General features: G+C 46.9%; 2 protein-coding genes across 2 annotated transcripts in view; one reads left to right on the forward strand and one right to left on the reverse strand.

The window, feature by feature from the left end:
* LOC309384537 (rano class II histocompatibility antigen, A beta chain-like) lies at positions 1-26,166 on the reverse strand (the record flags this gene model as incomplete). The annotated part of the gene is made up of 6 exons (XM_081938221.1): positions 26,043-26,166; positions 19,583-19,855; positions 2,804-3,085; positions 2,522-2,635; positions 2,257-2,280; positions 1-362 (listed from the first exon to the last, which is right to left on the reverse strand). The coding sequence occupies exons 1-6, from the start codon at positions 26,125-26,127 to the stop codon at positions 1-3; spliced, it is 1,140 nt and encodes a 379-aa protein (XP_081794347.1). The 5' UTR covers positions 26,128-26,166.
* Positions 1-27,104, forward strand: part of LOC309382524 (uncharacterized protein) — a gene marked incomplete at its 5' end in the record, with an annotated part of 469,143 nt that overhangs the window by 157,906 nt on the left and 284,133 nt on the right. The window lies entirely within an intron of this gene.

Raw genomic sequence — 27,104 nt, forward strand, 5'->3', positions numbered from 1 at the left:
CTAAAACATTTGGAGCAGCCCTTGAACACCTTGGGCATTGACAAAATCCCCCTCAGTCAATTGCGGAAGCAGCTCTGCTTTGAACTGCTTAAATCCTGCAGGGAGACCTTTGATGCCATCAAACACCCGCATCCGCCTCACCCGGGTTCCAATGGCTCCCCACAAATGCTCAGGAAGGACCGTGCCTGCTAGCATTCTGCTCCTCAAAAGGGGGTTTGAGGGGAAGCAGAGCAAGGGGGTCTCTGAGCAGAAGAGGGGGGGGGGTCCTGCCGCTTCACCTCCCTGGATCTGCCCACTCTCCTCCCAAACCAGTTCTGGCTTCTGATCTGAAGTAGCTGAGATGGTCGATCCAGAGGCGCCTCCTGTGGGGGCAGGAATGAGGAGGAAGAGGAAGGAAGGATTCCAGGGTTTTCCTCCATCTGAAATTTATTCTTTTATAGCAAAGTGAAAGGAAGGGATTTGTAGGAAGAGTGATGCAGATGAAGCTGCTGTGGGTTCAAAGCCTGGATGTCAGCATTTCGGAAAACCACAACTCCAATGAAAAAGTCCGAGAGAGGCATTTTCTGAAAGCTCCCATTTATTAGAGTAAGTATACAGGGACACCTGGGAAAACCTGAATCTGAGATTTCCGGACTTTCCCTCAGTAAGTCAAAAGTCAAAACTCATCCCCTGCATTCATCAGTCTATCCCATTGTCCAATCCCAATCCATCCCAACTTGAGACATCACTTCAACCACTCCTCCTCCAGGTGCAGGAATACCCTGACCTTGACCGAAAAGAAGAATGTCTAACTACATTCCTTCTACTAAATCCCCCCTCCTAATTTCCCAAGCACAAGAATGGGGCAGTGTGGAAGCTTCCGGTGTTAATATGGCTTCCAAAGCTGACACTGGAGAGATGGGAGGGCCAGCATCACAAGAAAGATTTATGTAACGTGATTTATGACACAGAGTGAGGGGAGGAAAGGAACAGGGGCAAAGTTCAGAAGCAGAATAAAACTTGCCTAAGGAAGAATGCCAATGAAGCTGTTAATAAATCACTGGTTTTTGTATTAAAACATTGGCATGATTATCATGAATCAGTTACGGCTTCATTAGGAAACTTTACAGCAGGATTAATTCATGAGTGCTGTAGAAAAAAAAGATGGGGAAGAAAATTAGAATATAAAAAGAAACTTTTGGTGTAAATAACATACTTTTCTTCCTTTTCAGCCCCCCAACCCCAAGGCAGACCCACACCGCAGGGGGTGATTGATAGGCAGGGACAGATAGAGGGAGAATGTGCCAATTGCAGGAATGAAGTGGCTGGGATGGATGAAGAATTCCTTGCCATTTCATCTCCAGTAGCTTTTGAAATTCTCTCTGACTTAATTAGAGGATTAATCAAGAGGGCATCCCCCCTCCCTGCAGACATTCCAATTAAAAAATAAGATGGGGCTACAAAGGGGGTGGCAGCAAAAGGCAGAGACTGAGGAGAAATTGTGTGAATTCTCAAAAAGTGAAGGGGTCAGGAAGAATAGCGTGTCAAGGTTCTAACTAATGAACCCAAATGAGTCTGCATGGGGAGCCAAGAGGATCATCGTGGATGGGGGAGGGGTGTCTAGTTCAAGAGGAAGTTTAGGAGGGAGTTCATTAAGTTGATAGGGTCATCGCAAGGGCTCAGCTGCACCTTCCATCTGAGTACAAACGGAGCTGCAGAACGAGCTAACAAAGTGATAGAACAATACTTATGTTATGAGATGCTTAAGTTAATTATCAGCAATTTAGGTGGGAACATCTCCTGCCATTTGCTGAAGTGGCCTTCAATAACACAGTGCATAGTAGCATGGGACTCACCCCTTTTAGAATAGCCATGGGGTAGAATTTGTACCCATGGCTGAATACCCCCAGGAACGCCCCTCCACAGTGACCCTAACTGAATGGGTGGGTTGCTTACGAAACGCATGTGGGAATGTAAACCTTGGGGTCCTTCCTCCTTGAGGGAGGAATGGGAAGGAATGGCCCCTCCTTCCCTTCCCTTTTGCAATTCCCTAAAACATGGAAAAATTCTGGGCAAGATTTTAGCTTTCGTTTTTGATTGTAATACTTTTTCATATCTCTGTAAGGAAAAGCTGACCAAAATCCAAAACTTTGCTGTATCCACAGCAAGGAGATATTGTTCAGGCATGTTTTTTAAAAGGAACTATTAAAGAATTAAAGGAAACCACCCATAACTTTTAGGAGGAGTTCAGATGAGGGAGGAAGAGGAGAAACTCACCTGCAGGAGGTTGGATGGGAATTGCTGGAAGGAGAAAAAGACCCAATCAGGACCCTTCATGGGCTGCAGGACTCAGGGGGTCCCCCTCCCCTTCGATAGCCCATAATAGGTTGCATGATCTTCCCTTAATAGCCCCTCAAACAAGAGAAGCTGCCAAAAATATTTCTCAAGGAGACCCTCTTGGCCACCTGCTGAGCTTGATGAGAGGCCTCCCCTAGATGGTTCCCTCCCCACAACCTCTCCTCCATCTCCCCCCCAGACTCACCTTTCTTGCTCTTCAGGTAGGAGAAGAGCCCCACCGCAAAGAAGGCCACTCCTATCACAGCTCCCATTATCCCCGTCCAGAGTTTGCTCTTGGCAGTGCTGGAGGTACGGGGCTCTGGGGAAGGAGAAGGAGCCCCACCTGAGCAGGAGGATCAGGCCCACCATCCCCCAGGAGGAGGGTACATTCCAACTCTCCCCCCAGGTAGGGTCTCTCCCCCTTCTCAGGGCAGGATGGGGTCCCCAGAGCAGGAGGGGAGGGAGGGGAGGGGAGGGAGGGGCTTACCCCACTGGACAGTGATGGGGGCCTCCAGGCTGGCATGCTCCACCTTGCAAGTGTAGACGTCTCCTCGCTGGGGCTGGGTCTCCAGCATCACCTGCAGCTGGTAGGTCCAGTCCCCGTTCTGGAGCTCCTCCCCATAGGCCACGCCCTCCTTCTCCTCCTGGCCATTCTTCAGCCACTGGATCTCGATCTTCACGGGATAAAAGCCCGTCGCGGTGCAGAGGAGGATGGTGTTGGGGGAATCGGGGTCCATCTTGGTGGGGGAGATGGTGACTGTGGGCTTGGCTGGAGGGAAGGAGGGGAAGGAGGCACATGAGAGACACAGGAGGGCCCAGAACATGAGACACAGGTTGGTTAGTTCAAGGCTCCTTTTCTCTCTTAAAAATATTCTGTGTTTTGAGTGTCTGTGGAGATTCTGAGTCAGTCCAGGTCATGGTTGACCCAAAGGAGCTTTTTTCCCCAAAAGACATTTCGCTTCTCATCCGAGAAGTTTCTTCACTTTTCAGTGCCTGAATCGAAGCTTCTTGGATGAGAAGCAAAATGTCTTCAAGGAAAACCAAAGTCCAGTTGCCTTTGGAGAAAAGACCTTTGGGACGGTGTTTGGAGTCATCTTCCAAAGCAAATTGCAGGAAGACATGAAAAGGGATCCTGAAAAATGGGGAAACCTAAATCCTTCCTGGTTGGGATCAGGTGATCTCATCAAAAGGGAAGAATCATCAAAATAGGCGAATCCCTCAGCAGAATAACAGAATAGCAGAGTTGGAAGGGGCCTTGGAGGTCTTCTAGTTCAACCCCCTGCTCAGGCAGGAAACCCTGTAACATTTCAGATATGTGGCTGTCCAACCTTAAAAACCTCCCAGAATTCCACCTATCAGCTGTTCCAGGCTGCAGGGATCACCACTGCCTATCATTTCCTCTGCACACCCATTTTTTGTCTCCACGTATCCTGTTTCCAGCCTCCGTGTGCCCCATTTTTTGCCTCCGTGTGCCCCGTTCTTGGCCTCTTTCAGGTGGCGGCAATAGGCAGCGGCGATCCCTGTTGCCTGGAAAAGGCTAAAAATGGGGTGTGCAGAGGCAGTGACAGGCAGCTGCAGCGATAGGCGGTGGTGGTGGTGATGGGTGGTGGTGATCCCCGCAGCCTTGAACAGCTGATAGGCCGTATTCCGGGAGGCAAATCCAACCGCCAATCAGCTGTTCATGCTAAATCATTTATTCGTGTGTTGCAGGATTGGTCTAATTTACTAAATCATTTTAATTTCCAAGGCTTCTCTCTTTTCTCTTATTTTGTGGAGGAGACTCAAAACTAAAGATGAGGGCAAATCAAAACCCAACAGAAATCCCATTTTTAAAATTTTTAAACACCCCCACCCTCCTCCGAGACACCACTTTCTCCTTCTGTCCATCCAGGAATTTCATTTAATCGACATTTGGAGACCTCTCAGTTTAAAAGAGCAGGAACACACAATACATTTTGTCTGCCTCACACTGTGATATTCAAGATTTATTTTTAATATCAACTTTAATGTCGAATGCAGTAGAAAATGTGACCCAGAGTTAAATATTTCTTTCTGATGAAGCACCCGTAGAATCGATGCTGATTTTGGAAGTAATTTTGGGGTTAAAGTATTGCAATTAGTGAGATGCTCCTTTGTTGGGGTTCATGGAACAAGAAGCACAAGACTGAGAGGGGATTTTTCCCAGAGAAATCGAGGCTGAATTGATTTTGGGGAGAGTTCGGGAACGGCTGAGAGCCTCTCTTGGTGGCCAGAGAAAAGCTTTGGCCCCTCGGGGGAAGGAGACGCCCGGATCTCTCCGGAGAGAAAAGTCAGCTCAGAAGTCAAAGAAAAAGGAAGAGAAAATCCCCCCAAAGAGACTCAAGAAACACCCAGTGATTTCAGGTCTCCTGAACTGCAGCCGGACCAACAATTTGCTCTAAATGCACGGAATATTTATTCAAAGAAAGGAAACGAAGGCAAAGGGACTAAGAAAAACAGATTTAATATTCTTTGCTTCTCCTCTGAAATATTTTCATGGCAGTAAAAATAATCCTTTTGTGAGGAGGGATTTCACAGGAAGGAAATATATGAATCCCAATGAAATTCAGGATCACTATTTTGAATTTATCAGAAAAATGCATTCTTCTTAGGGGGAGAAAGCTGGGGAGAAACAAAGTCAAAGGGACTGAGGCACTTTCAGGAGTTATCAAAAAATCATTAGAGATAAATTAGTAGAAGGGAGGAAATTTCCATGGTAAATATTGCTGGAATGAGAATTATTTCAAATGTACCAGATGACAAGAATGTTGAATTGATAGTAAGAAATAATTAAATGCTGAATATTATCAATCAGGGGATTATTATCTCCAGGAAAACATCCTCTTTGGTGGCAAAACTATTTCAAACAATCTCTCAAATTTGAGAGAATATTATTCATTCATTCACTAAATTCTGATATCCTATTAGATGGATGTGATCCTCCTCCTAGCTTTGCAGGGAAGAATTTAGGAGGGAAAATGAAGATTTTCTCCAGACTGAATCTGTGGAGAACAAAATCTCTTTCGGTTCCCTTGAAACATTGAATAATTTAGGGAAGGAGGAAAAGCCCAGGATCTCCCCGTAAAAGGCCTTTTCTCTCTTAGGATGGGGCTGTTTTTTTCCCCTCTTATGGGAGAAACCTCTGATTCCATTCTGTGGTCAGAGGCAGTGGCGTAGCGTGGGGGGTGCAGGGGGGGCCGGCCGCACCGGGCGCAACATCTGGGGGGGGCGCGGAGGAAAGGAGAGAGGGGAAGCGAGAGGAAGGAAGAAAGGAGGGGAGAGGGAGGCGGGGAGGGGAGGAGGGGGAGAGAGAGGAGGTTGGGGTTGGGGAAGGGAGAGAGAAAGAGTGAAACTGGATTCAGGGAATGTGGCCCCTCCAGAATCCCCTCCCCGCCTTTTCTCTCCCGGCGATAGTCGGGCGCTTGCAGCTGGCGAAGAGAAGCGGCTGGTGCAGCCGAGAAGGGCTGTTACTGCTTTCGCGTTCTCACGCTCTCCCAGTTGAAGAGTCTCAGGCGCGCTGTCGGGCTAGACTCTGTCAGGAGTTGCTCGCTGAGAGTCTCTCTCTCTCTCAGACCCCCCCCCCCCACGTTTTCCCGGCCGCGCTCTCCCTTTTTCTTTCCTTCTCTTTCTGTCTATCTCTCCTTCCAGCACACACTTACGCCCAAAAAAACTCGGGCTCCCGCGACTCGGGTTGTAAACGAAGGGGGCTCGAGAGTGGAAGAGGGAGAGAGGGAGAGAGGGAGAGGGAGAGAGGGAGAGAGAGAGAGAGAGAGAGAGAGAGAGAGAGAGAGAGAGAGAGAGAGAGAGAGAGAGAGAGAGAGAGAGAGAGTGAGTCTATTTTGGGCCACAATAGTTGAGAGTAGCATGGTAGGAAGGAGGCACCAGATTTTCAATGTTGTTCCATTTCCTTTTCTCCATATGAATAGGAGCTAGGCTAGATGAGCCTTGTCCTTTCCTCAGTATTGTGTAAAAAGCAGGGAAACAAACAGAAGAATAGTTATTCTTCAAAGCTGTTTCCTCTTATTTCCTACACACTTCCTCTGGAGCCTGACTTTCCAGCAAGCATCTTACAAAGAGAGGTGTGTCAACAGGTAGAAAATTTGCACATGCCCATATGACTGAAGGCTCCTCCTCCTTTGGTATTCCATTCTGAGAGGAATAAAGGGCAGTGGAATAGGAATTGCTTCTTTTGATCTTCCCTGCACACCAAAATACCAGCATTTTCAATTGATGATTATAAAGAACAATTACTACATTTCAGATTGTTTATATGCATTTTCACTTTGGTATCTAGTTAGTTCCTTGCTTTCTGGTTGGGCAATACTCAATATGAGCTGGTTAAATCACACTTAGTGCTACAATAGCATTTTACCAAAGCTCAAAAAACCAAACAACTACTAACAGCAAAAAAAAAAAGCGTAGGTTTTTTTTTGCCGTCACTGCTGCTATCTAGTGGTTATATGGTTTTTTGAAGCCCAGATATATTATCACTGATTCATCCAGTATTGGATGCTTATTGAAAACCTCTCAGATGGCTGATCATGCTAAAAGATGCCTTATGGATTTCAGGTTAGAAAAAGTCAGTGTATTACTTTTTGTTATTCATTCAATGAGATCCCTACCATGTTTCTTGCTCATAATTTTTCCTCTCTTTCCTCTTCCTCTAGGACTTTACAATAAAAAGTACACTTGCTCAATTCAATCCCTGATGGCAGAATCTCCAAAGCTAGTGTGTTTTGTATAAAATGATACCCCTAACTTTCTTATATAACTTTACTCATTCTTTTACCATTTAGAAAAATTGATCAAGTTTGGACCCCTTTGCTGTTCACAGAAAGAAGATGACATGGCAGAAATGATTGTTTGTGCTGTTTGGGAGGAAAGTTTCACAGGCCCAAATAAAGCCAGGATGAAATATAAAAAGACAGTATTGTCTTGTGTACGTGTTCTCTCTGGGCAGTTTGTTTCTAATTCATTTTTTTCTCCTTTACACTATATAAAAAGTGCAGCGTCGCCAGCTGCATTAGGGAGGGCTCATACATGAGATGAAATAACAGGATGACAGCAAGGTTTCCTTGAGATGATATGAGCCCCGAATGTGTTCTGGAGCCTGCTTTTATTAAGTCAGAAGGCATTCAAAAAAGTTTCCGTTATACATCGTGTGATTACATGATTGGTTACCTGCTTGTGGCAGGGCAGAACTAAACAGGTTAGCATACAGCCATATAATTGGTTAAAGCTTTCCATAGGATGTGGTTTTTTCTCTCCTGTCCGGAGTTCTCTGGACAGGCTCTGTGGTTAGCATTTCTTGCATAAACAGCAGGTGTTGAAGCATAGCAAAGGATGTGGTTTTCTATGTCGTTAGGCTACCTTGACCATTGCAAAAGATCCCAACATCTCCTCCTTTCTTTTTTTTATTTCAATGGAAAGGCTGTGGCGGTTGGAGCCGGAGTGTGGCCCAGGCCCCTCCGGGCCCGAGATTCACTATCACTCACTGACCACTGGATACAAGGTCAAGTCCTCCGACTCAGCCTGTATCGTTGACCTTACCCTGATGTTTTTTTTGAGGAGATGTTTGTATGGTTTGCAAAGTGAGCTAAAGGATTGACTCATCCTCTTCACTCACGATGAAATTATTTGACACCTCATCCTGAGGTATGGGTTGGTAGGTCCCTCTGCTTTCGAGGTCCCAGAGGGTATTCTGGGATTGCAACAGCATGGTCTGCAATGAATCTATTCTAGATGTAATAAATGTAGAAAAGCGATTAAATAAGCATGGACCAATTGTGCACACTAATACAAGCAAAATTAATGGTCCTATAAAAGCACTTAGCAAAGTGTTGAGCCAAGGGGAAAGGTTATACCAGTTTCCAAACCATCCTTGTTGATCTTCCTTCTCCTGTTTTCATTTATTCAGGCCTTCTCTGAGTTTTGTCATAGAGTCCTGCACTATGCCAGAGTGGTCTGCATAAAAACAACATTCTTCCCTTAAGGCCACACATAACCATAAAAACAACATTCTTCCCTTAAGGCCATACATAACCCCCCCTTCTTTTTTTAAAAAAATAAATCGAGTCCTCTTCTGTTTTGCAAAACCACTTCTGAGAGGGAGGTTAAAGATTGTCATGTTAGGCAAAGTATTGTTAGGAATACAGTCATGTGGATGTAACTTGGGATGGAATTGGTAAACATGGCGATCCGGAATTCACAAGGTGTAGCCTGGGAGTATAAAGTCACACATCAATGGTTGCAGACTCAGGAGACGGGGAGGCAGGCAGCGGAGATGGGTGGGGTGCCGGTGCAAAGTAAGGCCGGATACAGCGACCAGGAACCCACAAGACTTTGTCAGGCAGTTGGACTGCTGCGTAGCCTCTTCCCCAGGTGACGAGATCAGTGGGCCCCCTCCAGGCAGGATCTGGGAGTTGGCGATACCAAACCTGAGGGCGGGGGAGAGAGAGGGAGGGGGAAGAAAAATGCCTTGTGGCAGCAGAGGAGGCAGGAGTGCCAGTCAAGTTTAAAAAATTCAAGGAAAATAAGCATAAGTTCAAAATGTTTTGCACCGTTGGGAGGTTAGGGAGGTTTTTCCCTTTTTTGTCAATCTGTCTGTCTAATGCATGTTTTAAGGTTTGGTTAGCCCTTTCAACCAAGGCTTGACCTTGGCTGTTATAGGGAATGCCAAACTTATGAGTGATTCCCCATTTCGAACAAAAGTCAGCAAAGGCACTGCTGGTATAAGCAGGGCCATTGTCAGTTTTGAGTTCATTTGGACGTCCCAGCGATGCAAAGGTACGAATGCAGTGATTCATAACATGCTTGGTGGATTCACCCCTTTGGGGTGAAGCCATGATGAACCCAGAAAAAGTATCAATAGATACGTGAATATACTTCCATGGGGAAAAGGAAGGATATTGGGTAACATCCATTTGCCAAATTTGACAGCATTCAGTTCCTCTGGGATTGACACCCATAGGAATGGAATGAGACTGTTTACTACAAGTAGGACATTGTTGTAAAATTGCCGAGGCTTCGGCAGCAGTGATGCCAAATTGTCTAATGAGAGCCTTTTTGTTTTGATGAAAGTATGAATGACTTTCCCAAGGAGTGGGAGAGGTAAGAGGAAAGACAATTGTAGACGCAGAAGCAGCAGTGGCAGCTGCATCAGCACGGTCATTGCCTTCCTGGATGATGCCAGGAAAAGGTTGATGACTTCTAATGTGAGAAACATGAAATGGATTTGACCTAGCATTGATAAAAGATTGTAAAGCTAAAAATAATGACATCAAAGAAGATTCAATAGAGGGAGATAAATAAGACATGTAGACGGAAGAAATAACTTGGAAAACATACAAACTATCTACTATAAGATTAAAGGGTTGATGTTGAAAGTGTTGAAAGGCCAATAAGGAAGCAGCTAATTCAGACCGTTGAGCAGAAGTTTGTTCAGATGTGGTTTTAATTACCCATTCACCATCCTGTTGCCAAGTGCATGCACCAAACTGCTTGCTGCCATCAGCAAAGACAGTGACTGCATTAGCAAGGGGAACAGGTGAGTAGGGAGAGGACCACTGAAAAGGTACAGAGTTCAAGAGAGATAGTCGAGGGTCATGGGGAGCATGACAAGACACTTTACCAGGCCAATCCGCAAGAGCAAACTGTAGGTGGTCACAAGTGGAAAATAAAGATTCCCAAGTAACAAGAGAGCAAGGAACAAACAACACAACAGGCTCGAAGCCCATGAGGGCTTTTGAGCGATTTCTAGATTTTATTATTAAATGAGCAAACTGAGAAGATTTCTGAGTGATAGAGGTTCGAGGAGTGTGAGATAAATGTATCCATTCTAAAATAAAAAGTTTTGGAGGAGAAACAACCTGAACAAGGGCAGCAGTGGGAATGACAGGGGTGTTGATGATTAAGATTGATAAAAGGATATTTTCTTGCATCCTATCTACCCATTTTGTTGATAAGGCTTCATTAACTAATTTTATAACAGCATGATGTTCTTGAGTTAAACCTATTCTATCAGAAGGATGTTTTCCTAAAGTTAGTGCAGAAAAAAAGAGGAGACAATTGATGAGTAGTAAGGCTTAAATAAGGACGGGTCCAGTTAATGGAACCCAAATATTGTTGCAACTGCAAAAGAGTAGGATTATCAGGAAGTTTTAAAAAGGGAAGGATAGGAACAGATTGAGAGGCAAGGACCTTGTGTCCTAAATAAGAAAAAGGATATGAAGTTTGAATTTTATCAGGGGCAATATGCAAACCTCCTTGTTGTAATATGGTTTGCAGTGTAGGAAAGGTTTTGAGGACAGTCCCTTTGGGGCCAGGGGCTGCTACTAAGATATCATCCATATAATGGTAAATTAAAAATTGAGGAAATGCCTTTCGATATGGTTGTAAAATTTGGGAAACATAATATTGACACATGGTAGGTGAGTTTAGCATTCCTTGGGGCAAGACTTTCCATTGATATCTGGAAGTAGGTTTAGAATTGTTGAGTTCAGGGATAGTAAAAGCAAAAAGATGTTTATCCGCAGGATGTAAAGGAATAGAGAAGAAACAGTCTTTTAAATCAATAATCATTAAGTCATAATCTTGAGGGATAAGGTTAGGATTGGGTAGGCCACACTGGAGGGCCCCCATGGGTTGTAAAACGTGGTTGATGAGGCGCAAATCATTCAGAAGACGCCAATGGCCTGATTTCTTTTTAATGACAAAAACAGGTGAATTATATGGGCTAACAGATGTTTCAATGTGGCCTTTTTCTAATTGTTGAGCAACTAATTCTTTTAAAGCTTGTAGTTTTTCTATAGGTAATGGCCACTGGTCGACCCAAATAGGGGTCGTAGTCTTCAATTGCAATTGAAGTACAAATTGTTGAGGGTTCATTGTAATGTGAGTTTGCCTTTAAGTTGTGACATTAAATCTCTTCCCCACAAGTTGATGTGAAAAGGCAAAATGACAGGCTTAATGTGGGCGGTGATGGTACTGGAGTCTGAAGTGACAGCAAGCCAATCCTTACTAATGCGAGCTGACTGAGATCCACCTACCCCTCTGACGGCCGGGGCGGAGTCAGTGGGCCAATGGGAGGGCCACTCAGCAGACCGGATTACTGACACGTCAGCTCCAGTGTCTAAAATACCAAAAAAGGAACGCCCATTGAGTTGAAATTCAGCAGTAGGGCGAAAGTGCCCCACAGTTTGTTCTAAGGCCAACGCCTGAGAAGATGAATCCAGAGCAATCATAGTGGCTACAACATCTCCCTTTTTTATAGTAACTGGAGAGTTGACTATGATTGCTAAGGCTAAGTCAGAGAGAGAGTCAGAGGAACGCAAAAAAGGAGAAGCAAGCACCCCCTGAGCAGTAAGATCAAGATTAGGCATAACGATGACAGGCAGAGATGGAGGCAATTGGATAGAGGTTTGTGGAGAAATAAAAAGAAAATCAACTTTTCCAGGAATTACATAGTCAATTGTATCATTAGCAACCATAGGGTATGACTGTGACCAAACTTTAGAATGTTCAATTTCAGCCTTTGGGGCGGGGCTAGCTGTAGGCCCCTCAACTAGTTTCCCGACTGTTGCTGGTTTTGAGATGATGGGCTTTTGGGATAATTTTGATGTGGCTGAGGCTGGTTGGTGGAACGACACTGGTTTGCCCAGTGAAAACCCTTTTTACATTTAGGGCAAACAGTGGAAGGTCTGGCCATGGTTGGGGAGGAATAGCGATTAGCGCCACCTCCTGGTGCTTTGCATTGATTTTTAAAATGTCCTGGTTTACCACAGTTAAAGCAATTTCCCGTAGGGCGCGAAAGTGGGAGCACCTCAGAAGCAGAGGAAGAAGAAGACGGAGCTAAAGACGTGGTTATGGCAGAAGCTAAAGCAGCCATTTTATGACTTGTAGTACCCACAATGCGGCAAGCCTGTAAAAGGTCCGCTAAAACAGTACCAGGCTTATTGGCAATGGGTTGAAGCACCTTTTGACAGTCAGGATTTGCATTTTCAAAAGCCAATTTCATCATTAATTCATTGCGAGCCTCCACATTGTCAATTTGTCGTTCTAAAGCCAATTGAAGACGACTAATAAAAGATGCATAATCTTCATTTGGGTTTTGCATAATTTTTGAGAATGTTTGTAGGGGAACACCTTGGTTGTCATCTACCTTTCTAAAGGCAGCGAAAGCAGCGTCCTTAATTATTGGAAATGCTGCTCTGTCAGACAAAATCTGTTGTGCAATGGTTGCACGAGTGCCAGTCCCCATTAAATCATCTAAAAGTACGTTTTGAGGAAGGCCACTAGTGACAGCAATGGCAATTTGTTTTCCATATTCTGAATTCCAAATAACATATTGAGAGGGAGTTAAAATCATTCCGAAAAGAGATTGCCAGTCAGCTAAAAGCATTTCAGCAGTAGCCAAGGAAAGTGAAGTAAGCAAGCCAAGAACATAGCGAGAATGAAGACCATAATCCCTGACAGCGGCTTTAATGTCTCTTATATTTTTATAGTTGACATGATGGTGAACAGGTTGGACTGCTGCTCCGGCAGGAGCTCCCTGTGGAGCTGCCCAACTTACTGGAAACAGAGCAGAGGTCTCAAGGTCTTCAGGGTCGATTTGACCCTCCCGTCTAGCCTGATGGAGAGCTTGGACTATAGCTCCTCCTTGAGTTTGTAAAGGAGGAATTGGAGCAGTCGCTCTAGGATGGCTTAAGGTAGAGAGCGAAGCCTTTTCTTTTTGAATTTCATCGTACGGGGGAGGTACGCCACCTCCTGGCTTAGAAGGTGAATTAGGATCATATTTATGATGAACAACTAAACATTCCATAATTATGCGCCAATTAATCACTATTTGAATAGGTGCTCTAGGAGATTGATGCAAATATTCCCCCAATTTGATCCATATAGAGATTTTTAAAGTCCCTTTCTCAGGGTAAAATGGAAATTTTTGCCAAATGTAAGTTAACAAATTCCTAATCTCCTTTTTCTTTATTCGTGGTAATTTTTTACCACTTTGAGAGGCGATCTTAGAAGTAGCATCTATTAATTCCCCCAATTCCTTCAAATGACCTATTTGAGGTTGGGAAAACTTTCCACCCATAACTCACGAGATCCTGTCGTCTTTCAGACGGACGATTTGCGCGGCTTTCCTCAGCGATGAGAATGGGCAGTTCGATCTAACGGCTTCTTCGCAAAGAAATCACGTCGGGGTCACCAAAATGCAGCGTCGCCAGCTGCATTAGGGAGGGCTCATACATGAGATGAAATAACAGGATGACAGCAAGGTTTCCTTGAGATGATATGAGCCCCGAATGTGTTCTGGAGCCTGCTTTTATTAAGTCAGAAGGCATTCAAAAAAGTTTCCGTTATACATCGTGTGATTACATGATTGGTTACCTGCTTGTGGCAGGGCAGAACTAAACAGGTTAGCATACAGCCATATAATTGGTTAAAGCTTTCCATAGGATGTGGTTTTTTCTCTCCTGTCCGGAGTTCTCTGGACAGGCTCTGTGGTTAGCATTTCTTGCATAAACAGCAGGTGTTGAAGCATAGCAAAGGATGTGGTTTTCTATGTCGTTAGGCTACCTTGACCATTGCAAAAGATCCCAACAAAAAAGAATGCAAGTAAGTTAAAAAATACTTCTTTTTCTGGATAATTCATCACTCCCTATTCTTAAAAAATTGTCTTCCAGAAAGAAAGGATGGGTAAGCAACTGCAGACAGGCTGTTCTTTGCTATCTCAACTCTTAATTTCACAAGTGAGCTATAGCTACCCTGTAGGGATAAGCATTACAGAACATGGGTCATAGAACAGTTCAGGCAGCATGGCTGTAAATAAACATGGATTCTAATACTACAGAAATACTTTATCTGACGTTAGTTGTTACTATTTTTGTACCATTACTACTTTTTTGTATATCAATATTGATTAATCCTGCAAAAGGAGTAATTAGAAGTAACTTAAAAGGGAAAAGTGGCTAGAAACATTAATCTGTATTTTCCAGCGGTGACACTGAAAAATATTAACTACATACAATGGTAATAAATATATCAGGTTTTGTACTTATTTGAAGCATTTTATTACCCATGCTTGAAAAAGTGAATCCCACAATGGTACATAAAAATAAATAAAGCATAATTTGTCAGATGTGCATAACCTATGTCCATCTATAGGTCCCAAGGCATTAAAAACCAATTTAAGAAAGATGTCTGCTTGATAAAAAGTTATGTTGGGCCCCAAGATTAGTCTCAATATGCAAAGATGGCCATGCTATTCCTTTTTTTTCATCCTGTTACGGTCATGCAATTTTCTTTGTCTATGTCACCTTCTCAGTATTATATATTCTTTGGTTATTATTTGAAAGTAAATTCTAATTTACATATTGGCTACCAATTAAACACTTAAAAATCCTGTTCACTCATAACTATATTTAAAATATAGGATTATATTTAAATATGCCACAATTTAGATATGGACAGAGACATGTTAGTTCATTCCACAATGTTGGCTTTTAGAAGCCAGTTATCCTTCTAGCAGCGGTCAGCTTTATAGGTTGTTTAGGTTTATTAAATTTATAGACCGCCCCCTCTCCCCGTAGGGACTCGGGGCGGTGTACAGACCGTTCATGTATAAAACAACAAAACATAACATAAAACATCAGACAAAACAACGCAAACATACCGTCTGTATATACAACCCAAACTAATTAAATAATTAAAAACAATTCTAAAACCAATTTAAAACCCCAAAATTTAAAATTTAAAAAGCCATCCAGGCAGGTCAGTAGTGGGTGTTCCCTGTAAGTACAATTACAATTACAATTAGGCCAGGCCGGCTAATCGAAACAGGTGGGTCTTGAGTTTCTTGCGGAAGGAGCAGAGGTCCAAGGTGGTTCTAATATCGGGGGGGGGGGGGGGGGGGAGGTCGTTCCAGAGGGTTGGGCCCATCACAGAGAAGGCCCTATTCCTAGGCACCGCCCGCCCACACTGCTTAGCGGATGGTACCCGGAAGAGTCCCTCTCTGTGAGAGCGGATTGGTCGCAGGGATGTGTGGGGTAGAATGCGATCCCGCAGGTAACTAGGTCCCGAGCCATGGAGCGCTTTAAAGATGACAATCAACACCTTGAAACGCACCCGAAAAGCCACAGGCAGCCAGTGCAGCTCACGCAGGAAAGATGTTACATGGGAGTACCTAGTACTCCCCATAATAACCTGCACGGCTGCATTCTGAACCAGCTGGAGCCTTTGGGGGCATCTCAAGGGAAGCCCCATGTAGAGAGCATTGCAGTAATCAAGACGGGAAGTCACCAGGGCATGAGTGACTGTGCGAAGGGTGTCCCGCTCTAGTAGGGGGCGCAATTGGCGCACCAGGCGAACCTGGTGGAACGCCCCCCTAGCCACGGCTGTCACATGATCATCTAGCGACAGCCTTTAGATTTGCTTCGCTGGGTGTATAAGTGGAAGCTGCAAGAAAGTTTAACTAACTTTGTTGTCACATTAAGAATCTTTCTTACTATCACTGTTTCTACAGCAAGTTGTGAAAGAAGTTTCTCAAAACTTAAACTAATTAAAACATATCAGAGATCTACAATGAGCCAAGAAAGACTGAGTAATCTAGCAATATTGTCCATTGAGAGAGACTTTAATGTAGATTTCAATTCCGTTGTTGAAAAATTTGCGCTAATTAAAAGCAGGCGAATTTAAATTAATCTGTATATACAGATTGATATCTTGCACTTCTATTAAAGAATTACAATTAGAGGTATAGGATTGAGGAAGTTGGCTCCATCTAGCCCAGTCTTGGATCATCTCCAGGGTATGGTTCCATTTTGATGTTTAGTTTTTGTTCTTGATATTTTTTGTCGTTTACGATGGTTGTGAGACGACATATAATAGCATGGCCCATGCTAGGTTACATTTGTAGATTTGTATTCATAGACCTGCTGAAAATGTGGAGAATGTGTAATGCATGTTCGCACTCAATAAAGTGCTTGAAAATAAACTTGTATTTAGATGCATTTTACTTTAATTACATTAGTATTTTCATAACAAACAATACATGTGCTTAGGGGGTAAGGGTTTCTTTAACTAATCTAGTGGAAGAGACTCGAGTGCTAAAATCCACGGGTTAGGGGGCGCAAATTACTTGCCTTGCCCCGGGTGCTGACAACCCACGCTACGCCACTGGTCAGAGGTTATTTCTGGAGACCCTCCTGGGCTCCCAATGGGAACCTCAGACTCAGGATATTCTCTTCCCTTTTCCCAGCTTCCATCAAAGGAGGAAAATTCCCCTGGAAGGGCCGGGTGGCAACAAGGGCAGCCGGAATCCTTCATTTCCACCATGTTTGGCCTCTGAAACCCCATCAGTCGACAGGAATAAATAAAATTATTATCATTACGCAGAGAATGGAAATGAGAAAAAGAAATCTAGGCAGTTTGCAAAGAACGTGGAAGAGACGCTCAAACAATCCAGGGCTTCAGGGCTGAATGGAGGCCGGAGGAGTCTCTGAGGACCCCAAATTCAGCCTTAAGGTTTGTGGGGGGGGGTTGGACTCTCCCCTCCCCCAAATTAGGAGCCTCCCCAGGAAGGAAGACGGAAGCCATTCAGGGGAAGGTGAGTCTGTGGGCAAAAAGGGGGCTTCAAGGGGGGCTTTTCTCCCGGACCCCCAAAATCAGCTGAATGAAATTTCTCAGCCTCTGAATCAGCTTCTGCTCAAGGAAGAGGAAACGCCAGACCAGGATTCAGGTTTGATTCAGGTTTGATTCATGATTATAAATTCTATCTGGATGGATGGATGGATTCGTTCTTCCTATCCTGTGCATACCTTGATTGTATCTGTAAATAAGACCACCATTCTACTTGTACTCCTTGTGATGTCAATTCTGATCTGGTTTTGATCTCCCCCTGCCTGTTCAATAACTCTTTATATGTAACTATGTTTTCTACATTAATTAAATTTGGGTGTATGTATGCTTCCATCGTAGATAGCCAAATAGGTATTTTGGTATAGTGGTCATGTATAATTTTGTTCCACATTATTAACAGAGATTGTCTGATGTAATGTCTACTAAAATATTTGTGTGCAGATCCTTTTTCATACCAGAGGAAGGCATGCCAGCCTGCTTGGAGGTCATGGCCTTCCAATTTGAGTAATCTTTTATTTCTCAGCATTAGATTGATTTATATTTAGTTTAGTTTATTATTATTTTATTTACTTAATTTATTATTATTTTATTTATTTTAATTATTATTTAGTTTATATTTTATTATTTATTTTATTTAGCCAGTTTATTAATTTATTTAGTTTATTATTTGTTTATTTTATTACTTATGTATATATATATTATTTATACATATATATATTATTTATGTATCTATTTTATTATGTATCTGTTTATTTTATTATTTGTTTATTTATTTTATTATTTGTTTATTTTATTAATTATTAATTTGTATTTATTTAATTTTTCATTCATTCATTTAATTTTAATTTGTTGATTTAATTTCATGTATTTATTTATTTTACTTACTTACCTACTTATTTCCTGAGTTCTAAAGGTTGGTGGATGAATAGATTCAATCTCTTGGGATTCCGGGGAGCACTGTTCCCTCTAAGGTGCGTAGCTGCGCGGCCACGCAGGTGGCAAGAAAACACCGCGCAGCAGTTTCCAACTGCTGCACACTGTTTTGTACTGTCACAGGCGCCGGAGGCTGCGGAGGTCCTTTGCAGACGGCTAGAACTGGCCGCCCGCAACAGACCTCCCTGGACTTGTTTTGGTGAGCGCGGGGTGACTGACGCTAGTTCAGCAAAGCAAGCCCGGGGAGGTCCTTTGTGGGCGGCCAATCCTAGCTGCTTGAACCCGGCGCTGCGGCTAAAATAAACCCTCAAAGCCCCTGCCGCTACCGGAATATCTGCTGCCACCTCCTCCTCCTCTAACAGCACCACATTTGCTGCCCGACGCTGCGGCAGATTTCCTGACAGTGAGAAGTGAAGCCGCCAAAGCTCCCACCGGCGCCCCCGCCCATGGCAGCGGCGCCTTCCCCTCTGTTCGGAGCACCTGAGCTGAGCCCCCCATTACTCCTGCCCCCTCCTTCTCTGCTGTGCTTTTGAGGAGCCATGAGGCCGCGGGAGCCAGTAGGAAGGCGGCGGAGGGGAGCAGGGGGAAAAAAAGCCTCATGGCTTCTCAAAAACACGGCGGCGGAGGAGGGGGCAGCAGGGGTAACGCGGTGCCCAGCTCAGGTGCTCCGAGTGGAGGGGGCCACGCCGCCGCCGCTGCCACGGGCGGGGGCGCCAGCGGGAACTTTGGCAGCTTCACTCCAAATGTGGTGGTGCTGTTGGAGGAGGAGGAGGAGGAAGAGGAGGCAGCTGTTATTCTGGTGGCGGCAGGGGCTCGTCGGCATCTTCAGCGGCAGCCCTGCCCCCTGTGAAAAAAACCGAAGATGGAGCAGATCCACGCAGATGACGTCGCCGCAACATGACTGGAGGAGGAATTCTGGGAGTTGAAGTCCACAAGTCTTCAAGCTGTCAGGTTTGAAGACCCTGGGTTTTTTTTCCTAAAGGGTTAGGGGTGCAAGGGTCTTGCAACTTGACAGCTTTAAGACTTGCGTGCTTCAAATGCCAGAGTTTCTGACCCAACATTTTGGTTGCTAAGAAGGAGCGTTGTTAAGTGATACTATATAACACTTTTAATTAAGCGGGTACCTTGAATAAACATAACTTTGAGATTCAAATAATACTGATTTCGTTGTTGTCTTAGGTGACATCTGTGAAAAAAATTCAGGTGCTGCTCAGGCATAAAAATGTGCCACTCAAACACTATACTTTTCTGCTCATCAAATCAAATCAAATCAAATTTTATTTGATTAGCCGCAACCCTCTCCCGAAGGACTCGGGGCGGCGTACAATCAAAAGGATAAAATACACATAGGACACACATACATACGAAAAAACAAGGACAATTACATTTGTGCATGGAGGAGAGTAGACATACTGAAAAAAAATTAGAGGGAACATTGCCGGGGAGGGGAAGGTTTGGGATCCTTGAGGGGGGGAGGAGAAGGGGGGAGTTGTGGGAATGAATGAGGGTCGGAGGGAGAATTGGAGGGAGGAGGAGGAGGAGAACTAAGGAGGAAAACTTCACCCGGGAGAGTCTCCGTCAAGGGAAGGGAAGGAAAAGGGGGGTCCCCGCATCCCCTTCCCCCAAGCTCCCCCCTCCCCCCAAGCTCCCCCGTTCCCCAAACTGCCCTCAGACTCACCTCTCCGGCCAACCACAGAATTGCTCTGGGACGTCTCGTAGTTGTGCCGGCAGAAGCGATCCACTCCGCCCTTCTGGTACTGCAGGATCTGCTTATCGCTGTTCCAATAGTCCACATCTGCCTTCGCCAACTCCGTGAGGGCCACGAACTTCCCGAGGTCACTGTCGAAGCGGTCGGTCTCCTGCCGGTCATAGAAGCTTCTGAGCAGGAACCTCACCCGCTGTGTCCCGTTGAGGAAGCGGCACTCGAACTTCCACTGGGCCAGGAAATGGGCTGCAAGAGGGAGAAGGAGGAGGACTGTCAGGAGGGACTCCAGGGCCCATCGTTCCCAGCCACCAGCAAAGGCGGGGATCCAGTAGCAAAGGGAGGATGGCGGGGCACCTTCCGGGAGAGACAGGCGTAAGACGCCCCCCTGGAGGAGGGAAGGGGACTCTCTCAGTCCCAGAGGGGAGCAGATTTACTGGGCGGGGGGAGGTCTGGGGGGAGCAGGAAACAAGGGGAGAGGAGGGGAGGGAGGAGCCTCCTGGTGGACCCCCCCTCCATCCTCCCAGGGTGGGAAAAGGCAGGCAGAAGCTCAGCTGGTCAAGCAGGGAACGTTGGGTCTAAAGGGGGAGGAATGATGGGGGGAGGGGCCGGAGAGAAGGTAATATCCACATCTCCCTCTCTCTCTTCCTTTGGGGGGGAGGGGAACATGGGGAGGGGGCACAATGAGGACATCTAGACTGAGACTCCTGGGGTCTCCCAGCCCTTCAACCCCCACCTTCCCTGGGTCGCCCCAACTTTTCTTCTTCCTCCCCCTCCATCTTCAGCCCAACTCCCTCCCTTGGGGGATCCTTGGGGATCACACCTGTTTCCTAGCCCCCTCCCCAAAAAGACCCCCTGCAGCCTCCCCCAAGAGCCTTGTTAGATATTAGCATATATCGAGATAAGTCTCCCCTCTGGTCCGCTACTACAGCGGGAAACAGGTATCCCTCTGATTGGTCGAGGGGCGTACCCGATCCCTATAAAAGGGGAACCCTCCGACCACAGAGCAAGCTGGATCACTACTACTACTAATAAAGAGCTGTTAAGTTACTTCGTGTCCGCAGTCTGTCTCTCGTTGCCCAGATCTAACATTGGCGACGAAGGTGGGATTGAGAGACAGATAGGACGAAGAACGCTACCTCCAGAATCTCCGGATTTGATCCAGCCCAGGAATTCGGCAGTAATTCCGGCAGCCATCTCAGATCACCGCAGCGCGGCAAATTCAAACTGAGAAGATGGCGATGCATGCTCCCCCCGCTCCTTTCGACCCAGCAAACGACGAATGGGAAGCTTTCATGATTCGTTTCGAGTGTTTCCTCGAAGCGAACGAATACACGGGGATCACCGATGCGAGGAAGAAAAACATCTTCCTCGGCTACTGCGGAAAGGAAGTCTTCAATACGGCCAGAGACCTCACCGCGCCTACTCCAATACAGGCAGTATCGTGGACGACGTTGCAACAGACTCTGCAAACTCATTACGCGCCAAAACCTTCCCGCCATGTCTGCCGCAAGGAATTCAACATGAGGACCCAGAAGGCGGGAGAATCCATCAATCAATATGTTGCAGCCCTACGAAAAGCAGCAACTCACTGCGAATACAGGGATCTGGAAGAGCACATCTTAGAGCAGCTCATCTGTGGGTTAAGAGACATTTCTTTGCAAAAGAAGCTGTTGGCAAACCCGAATTTAACCCTACAGACAGCGTTAAACGAAGCAAGAGCGTCAGAGTCAGCGGAGAAATCATCAGTAACCATACAACGAGGGGCCAACGTAAACCAGCCAGCACCAAGACAAACCAGAGTTCACTACGAGGACACAAGCCCCGACTTCGAGAATCCCGAGTTTGAGGACAGTCACCTGATGCAGAGCAGTCACTTGAGGCCTGGGGGGAGACCCGGATCCCGTTTGCCGCCCTGCGCAAGCTGCGGAGGGAATCACCCCAGGTCTACTTGTAGGTTCAGGAACGTTGTTTGTTCGCACTGCAACAAACTTGGGCACATCACACGAGTGTGCCGGAGCGGAGTCCCTGCCTCACGGCAGCCACCCATGTACCGCCAACAGAAGCCCAACCCAGGGGCTTGGCGAAATCAAAAAGGGCGCCCAGAGAGAAATCCACAAGTGTTTACCCAGAGAGAAAATTTCCAAAGAGCTGAACGAGCGTATCCCCAGAGAGATTACTCACAAGGAGTTGAGCGAGCGTATCCCCAGAGAGAATACACACAAAGAGCTGAAAGAGCGTTCTATCAAGACGCTCAACGAGAGTATTTTCAGGATGTTGACGATGAGATAGAGTTGACCCAGAGAGAGGAGTTGCGAACGTATCTCACCACAATACATCAGGTCCGCCCTAAGCGGCCAAAAAGGCTGAGAGTCACAGTCCTTTTGGAGGGCTCACCCTGCGAGCTAGAAGTTGACACAGGATCGACCCTGACGATCATTTCATGGGCATCCATGAAACAGGCTATCCCTAGCCTCAGAAAGAGCCAACTACGCGCTCCAGACGTCCTGCTACAAGACTACCAGGGGAACCAAGTCCCCATCGTGGGCCAAGGCACATTCCACATCCGTTTCAAGGACATCGAAGCCCAGCTGCCCGTGACCATCGCCAGCGCGCCATTGCAGAACCTTCTGGGGCTTGATTGGTTTGAAGCCCTGGGGTTAGAAGTCACCGGAATCAACGCCGTGAGAAACAGCAGCGCTGAACAGATTTTTAAGGAGTTCGAGGATGTGTTCAGCCCCGGTCTTGGTAAGTATGTGGGTAAACCAATATCATTCAATTTAGACCCCAAAGTGGCGCCAATCCGACTTAAACCGAGACGAGTGCCTTTTGCACTCCGCCCAAAAATAGATAAGGAAATAGATAAGTTAGTGGAGCAAGGAATCCTTGAGCCGGTAGATCACGCGCGCTGGGAAACGCCCATCGTGACCCCAGTCAAACCAGACGGATCAGTCCGCATCTGCGCGGACTATAAATGTACAATTAATGTCGCGCTACAACAGAGCGCATATCCTGTGCCTGTAGTACAGCATTTATTGCACTCGTTGGGGCCAGGAAAGGTATTTGCAAAATTAGACATGGCACAAGCTTACCAGCAACTGCCAGTTGATAGCGCCACAGCGGAGGCCCAAACTATAGTGACGCATAGAGGAGCATTCAAATGCAACCGGCTACAATTCGGCGTAAGCATTGCCCCAGGATTGTTCCAGAGCGTCATGGAACGACTTTTGCAAGGGATACCAGGAGTCGTCCCATATTTTGACGACATCTTGGTGTCCGCTGCAAATGAGGAGCAATTAAACAAAAGAGTCAGATCTGTTTTGGCCAGAATCAGAGAAAAGGGTCTCCGCCTTAAAAAAGAAAAATGCCAAATTAACGTGCCTAGCGTAGAATTCCTGGGTTATAGAATCGATGGTCAGGGAATACACCCCACTTCAAAGAAAATTAAGGCGATCCAGGACGCCCCCACACCACGAAATCAGACCGAGTTGCAGGCCTTCCTCGGATTACTTAACTTCTACAGCGTTTTTCTGAGACAGAAGGCGACCGTTGCTGAGCCACTACACCGTCTACTCCAGAGGAACGCACCATGGAAATGGGGACGATCCGAAGCTGCAGCTTTCGCCGGGGTAAAGCGCCTGCTCACCACTGACTCACTGCTTGTTCAATACAGCCAGACCCTACCGCTGGTATTGACCTGCGACGCATCACCTTTCGGAGTTGGAGCAGTCCTCAGCCACAGGATGCCCGACGGAAAAGAAGCACCCATCGCTTTCTACTCCAGAACTCTTTCATCGGCCGAGAGGAATTACAGCCAAATGGACAGGGAAGCGCTGGCTGCCGTAGCGGGAGTAAAGCGTTTCCACGAATACCTCTACGGCCGCGATTTTGAACTGATCACAGATCACAAACCGCTGTTGGGACTTCTGGCGGGAAACCGCCCCACTCCGGTCTCCCTTTCTCCTCGCATGACCAGGTGGACTGTTTTCCTGGCTGCGTATTCATACAAATTGATTCATCGACCGGGCTCCACTCTTGGACACGCAGATGCACTCAGCCGTTGCCCATTACCTGACATTCTGCCAGACCCCACTCCAGAAGTACCGGTATTGCTCATTGACTGTTTGGATTCGGGACCGGTTTCTTCCTACGATGTTGCAAGGTTCTCCTCTAAAGACAATTTAATAAAACAAGTGCAAACTTGGGTTTGGAGGGGGTGGCCGAAGGGAAATGTGGGCCCGGAATTCAAAATGTTTTGGTCAAAACGGGACGAGCTCTCAGTGCTACAGGGATGTTTGTTGTGGGGGGATCGAGTTGTTATTCCTTTTGCTCTACGAAAAAATGTATTAGATGCTTTACATATGGGTCATCCGGGGATTGTGAGAATGAAGGCGTTAGCAAGAAGTTACGTGTGGTGGCCAAACATGGACAAAGAAATAGAGGAGTGGGTGGCCACTTGCGACCCATGCCAGGAATCGAGACCAGCACCCCCGGAAGCGCCCGCCACAGAATGGGAGAAACCCAAAGCACCCTGGTCGCGAATACACATCGACTTCGCAGGGCCATTCCAAGGTCAGACTTTCCTTATAGTTGTGGATGCATACTCAAAATGGCTAGATGTAGTCCTAATGACTTCAACCACGGCAGAGGCAGTAATAAAGGTTCTACGGCGACTTTTCGCCACCCATGGCCTGCCAGATCTCCTAGTATCCGATAACGGGCCCCAATTCACGGCCATGCAGTTTGAAACATTTTTAGCAGGTTTGGGAATTCGGCATGCCCTCGTCGCGCCATTCCATCCAGCATCAAACGGACAGGCGGAGAGAATGGTGCGATTCGCAAAAGAGGCCCTCGCTAGGATGGGTCCAGGTGATTGGCAAACACGCATTGACCATTACCTCCTAATTCAGCACATTACCCCAAGCGCAACAACGGGTAGGAGCCCCGCTGAACTACTCATGGGTCGCCGCCTACGGTCTCACCTGGACCGGCTTCACCCGAATTACTCTGCCACGGCTCCCCCAGACTCTACAAGCAAAATCCGGTCTTTCAGAGTAGGGGATTCAGTATACGCCCACAACTACGCAGGGGGAACATTATGGATGCCGGCAAAGGTCATTGGCATCACGGGTCCACGATCGTATCTGCTGGAACTAGAAGATGGGCGGAACTGGAAAAGGCACATCGATCAACTTCGGGGGCGTTTAGCACACTCCGACCTTCGAAACGAAGACGAGAGTTTCCTGTCTACAGAAAGTCAGCCACGCGAAAGCCCCATCATAGGAAACGACGACGCCGGCGAGCCAAGCGTGGGACAAGACAACACGCACGAAGCAGAGCAACCCCCAGACAACGCAGCCGAACAGACTCCTGAACGCCCGAGCAACGAAGGCACAAGACCTCCAGAACGGGAAACAGGAAAAGCACCCGATCCTGCAACTACTTCGAACCAACCCGCACCCGGTCCTGCAACCACTTCAAACCAACCCGAACTACGACGTTCCTCCCAAGCAAGACAAACACCCACATACCTAAAAGACTATGTTACCTACCGCAACGTTCCATCTAGGAGGGGAGGGGTGTTAGATATTAGCATATATCGAGATAAGTCTCCCCTCTGGTCCGCTACTACAGCGGGAAACAGGTATCCCTCTGATTGGTCGAGGGGCGTACCCGATCCCTATAAAAGGGGAACCCTCCGACCACAGAGCAAGCTGGATCACTACTACTACTAATAAAGAGCTGTTAAGTTACTTCGTGTCCGCAGTCTGTCTCTCGTTGCCCAGATCTAACAAGCCTCTCAAAGGGAGGGTCTCCAGCCCCCTTCACAAAGGGGAGTTTTTGAGAGCCAATTGAGAGGAGCGACTCAGAGCCTCCAAATCCCCTTCTCTCACTTCCCCCCTCCTCCTCCAGGTCCCGATGGAGCCATGGGGGATTATGGGGGGTGGGTGGGGGGTTCTTGGTCTCCTCCCCAAATTCAGGGTCTCCCCCAGAAGGGACGGAAGCCCCCCCCCCTCTTGCCTGACCTTCAAAGCCTCAAATTTGAGATTCAGGAGAAAAAGTGGAAGTTTCTGAAGAAGCCAAAATCCTTTTGCTCAAATGAATCTTTTTCCTTCTGGGGATTCAGGGCTGAAAATGCCTCACTTTCCCACTTTCGCTTTCGCTTTCCCTTCCCTTCCTCTCTCCAGGCAGCCCACTCCCACCCAGGCACTTGGGGAGGGGCGAGAGAGGGGCCTGGCTGCGACCCCCACCTCGGCTACCATCGGGGAAGGGGGAGGGGTCCCTCTCTGTCCTCCTGGGGGAGATATGTGGGGAGGAAGGGGGAGGAGACCAAGCAGAGATCGAGGCTGTTGGAGGCTCTGGAGACCCAGCACTTTCCTACCCCCTCCGGGGCTCTTTCCCAACCCCCTCCTCCCCCGCCCAGCCCCCTCCTTACCGGGGGTCTCCTTTCCCCCTTCCCTTCCGGGGATCCGGGCCAGCGCCCCCACCAGCAGCATCAGGGGGAGCCCAGGAAAAGCCATGGATGCCGCCCCACAAGCGCCCCAAAGAGAGAGGAGAAAGACGCCGATGCCTCCAGCCCCAGAGGCGGTATCGGGGGGTCTGGATTGGGGGGAGGAGGAGTTTCCCTCGGACTTCGGAAGTGGGAGTTTCCAGAAGGAGCAGGAGGACCAATGGGAATCCTCCCTTCTGCAGCGTCATCGGTCTCCGGGCAGAGCCTTCCTTAACTTCACCTTCATGTAGGAGATAGTTCCGCTCAGAGAAGAAACTCACGTTGGTTATTCAGCCCAAGACCCCTTTTCCCTCCTCAAAATAAATATTCTGTGTTTTAAGTTATGTTTGCAAGCAAATTTCAGCAAGAAATTAAAAGGGATCCTGAAAGATTGAAAAAAGAATCCTAGATGTGATCAGTTGAAGTTTCCTGTCCCAAAACACCCCCAGAACCCCCCTAAGACCACCTCAAAGGGAGGGTCTCCATCCCCCTTCACAAAAGGGAGAGATGGGGGAGTTAATTCAGACCTCCAAGTGCCCTTTTCTCCCTCCCTCCCCCGCCCTCCGTGTCTTGATTGAGGAATTGTGGATTATGGGATGTGGGGGGGGGGGTTCTTAGACATGTCCCCAAATTCTGGGGCTCCCCAAAAGGGCTCCAAGCTCCCCTCTTGCTTGACTTTCAAAGCCTCAAGTTTGAGATTCAGAAGAAAAAGTGAATTTTCTGAAGCTGCCAAAATTCTTCTTCTTATACGGAGTTTTGGTGTCATTTGTGGATTCGGGACTGAAAATGCCTCAGTTTCCCTCTTTCGCTTCCCGTCTCCTTCCTCTTTTAACGGAAGAAGATTTGGGGGCTCCAAAGGGATTTGGGCCTTGAATGTCCCACCTCTCTTCCCTTGACCCTTTTCCCAAAGTCTCTGGGGGGGTGTCTCTCAGACCCTTTCTACCCCCTCCACCCACCAGCATCCATGGGTCCCTCCCAGCCCCCTCCTTACCAGCCATCTCCTTCCCC

This window comes from Natrix helvetica (genome assembly GCF_964273705.1).
Source record: "Natrix helvetica genome assembly, chromosome: 1".
Lineage (NCBI taxonomy): Eukaryota > Metazoa > Chordata > Lepidosauria > Squamata > Natricidae > Natrix > Natrix helvetica.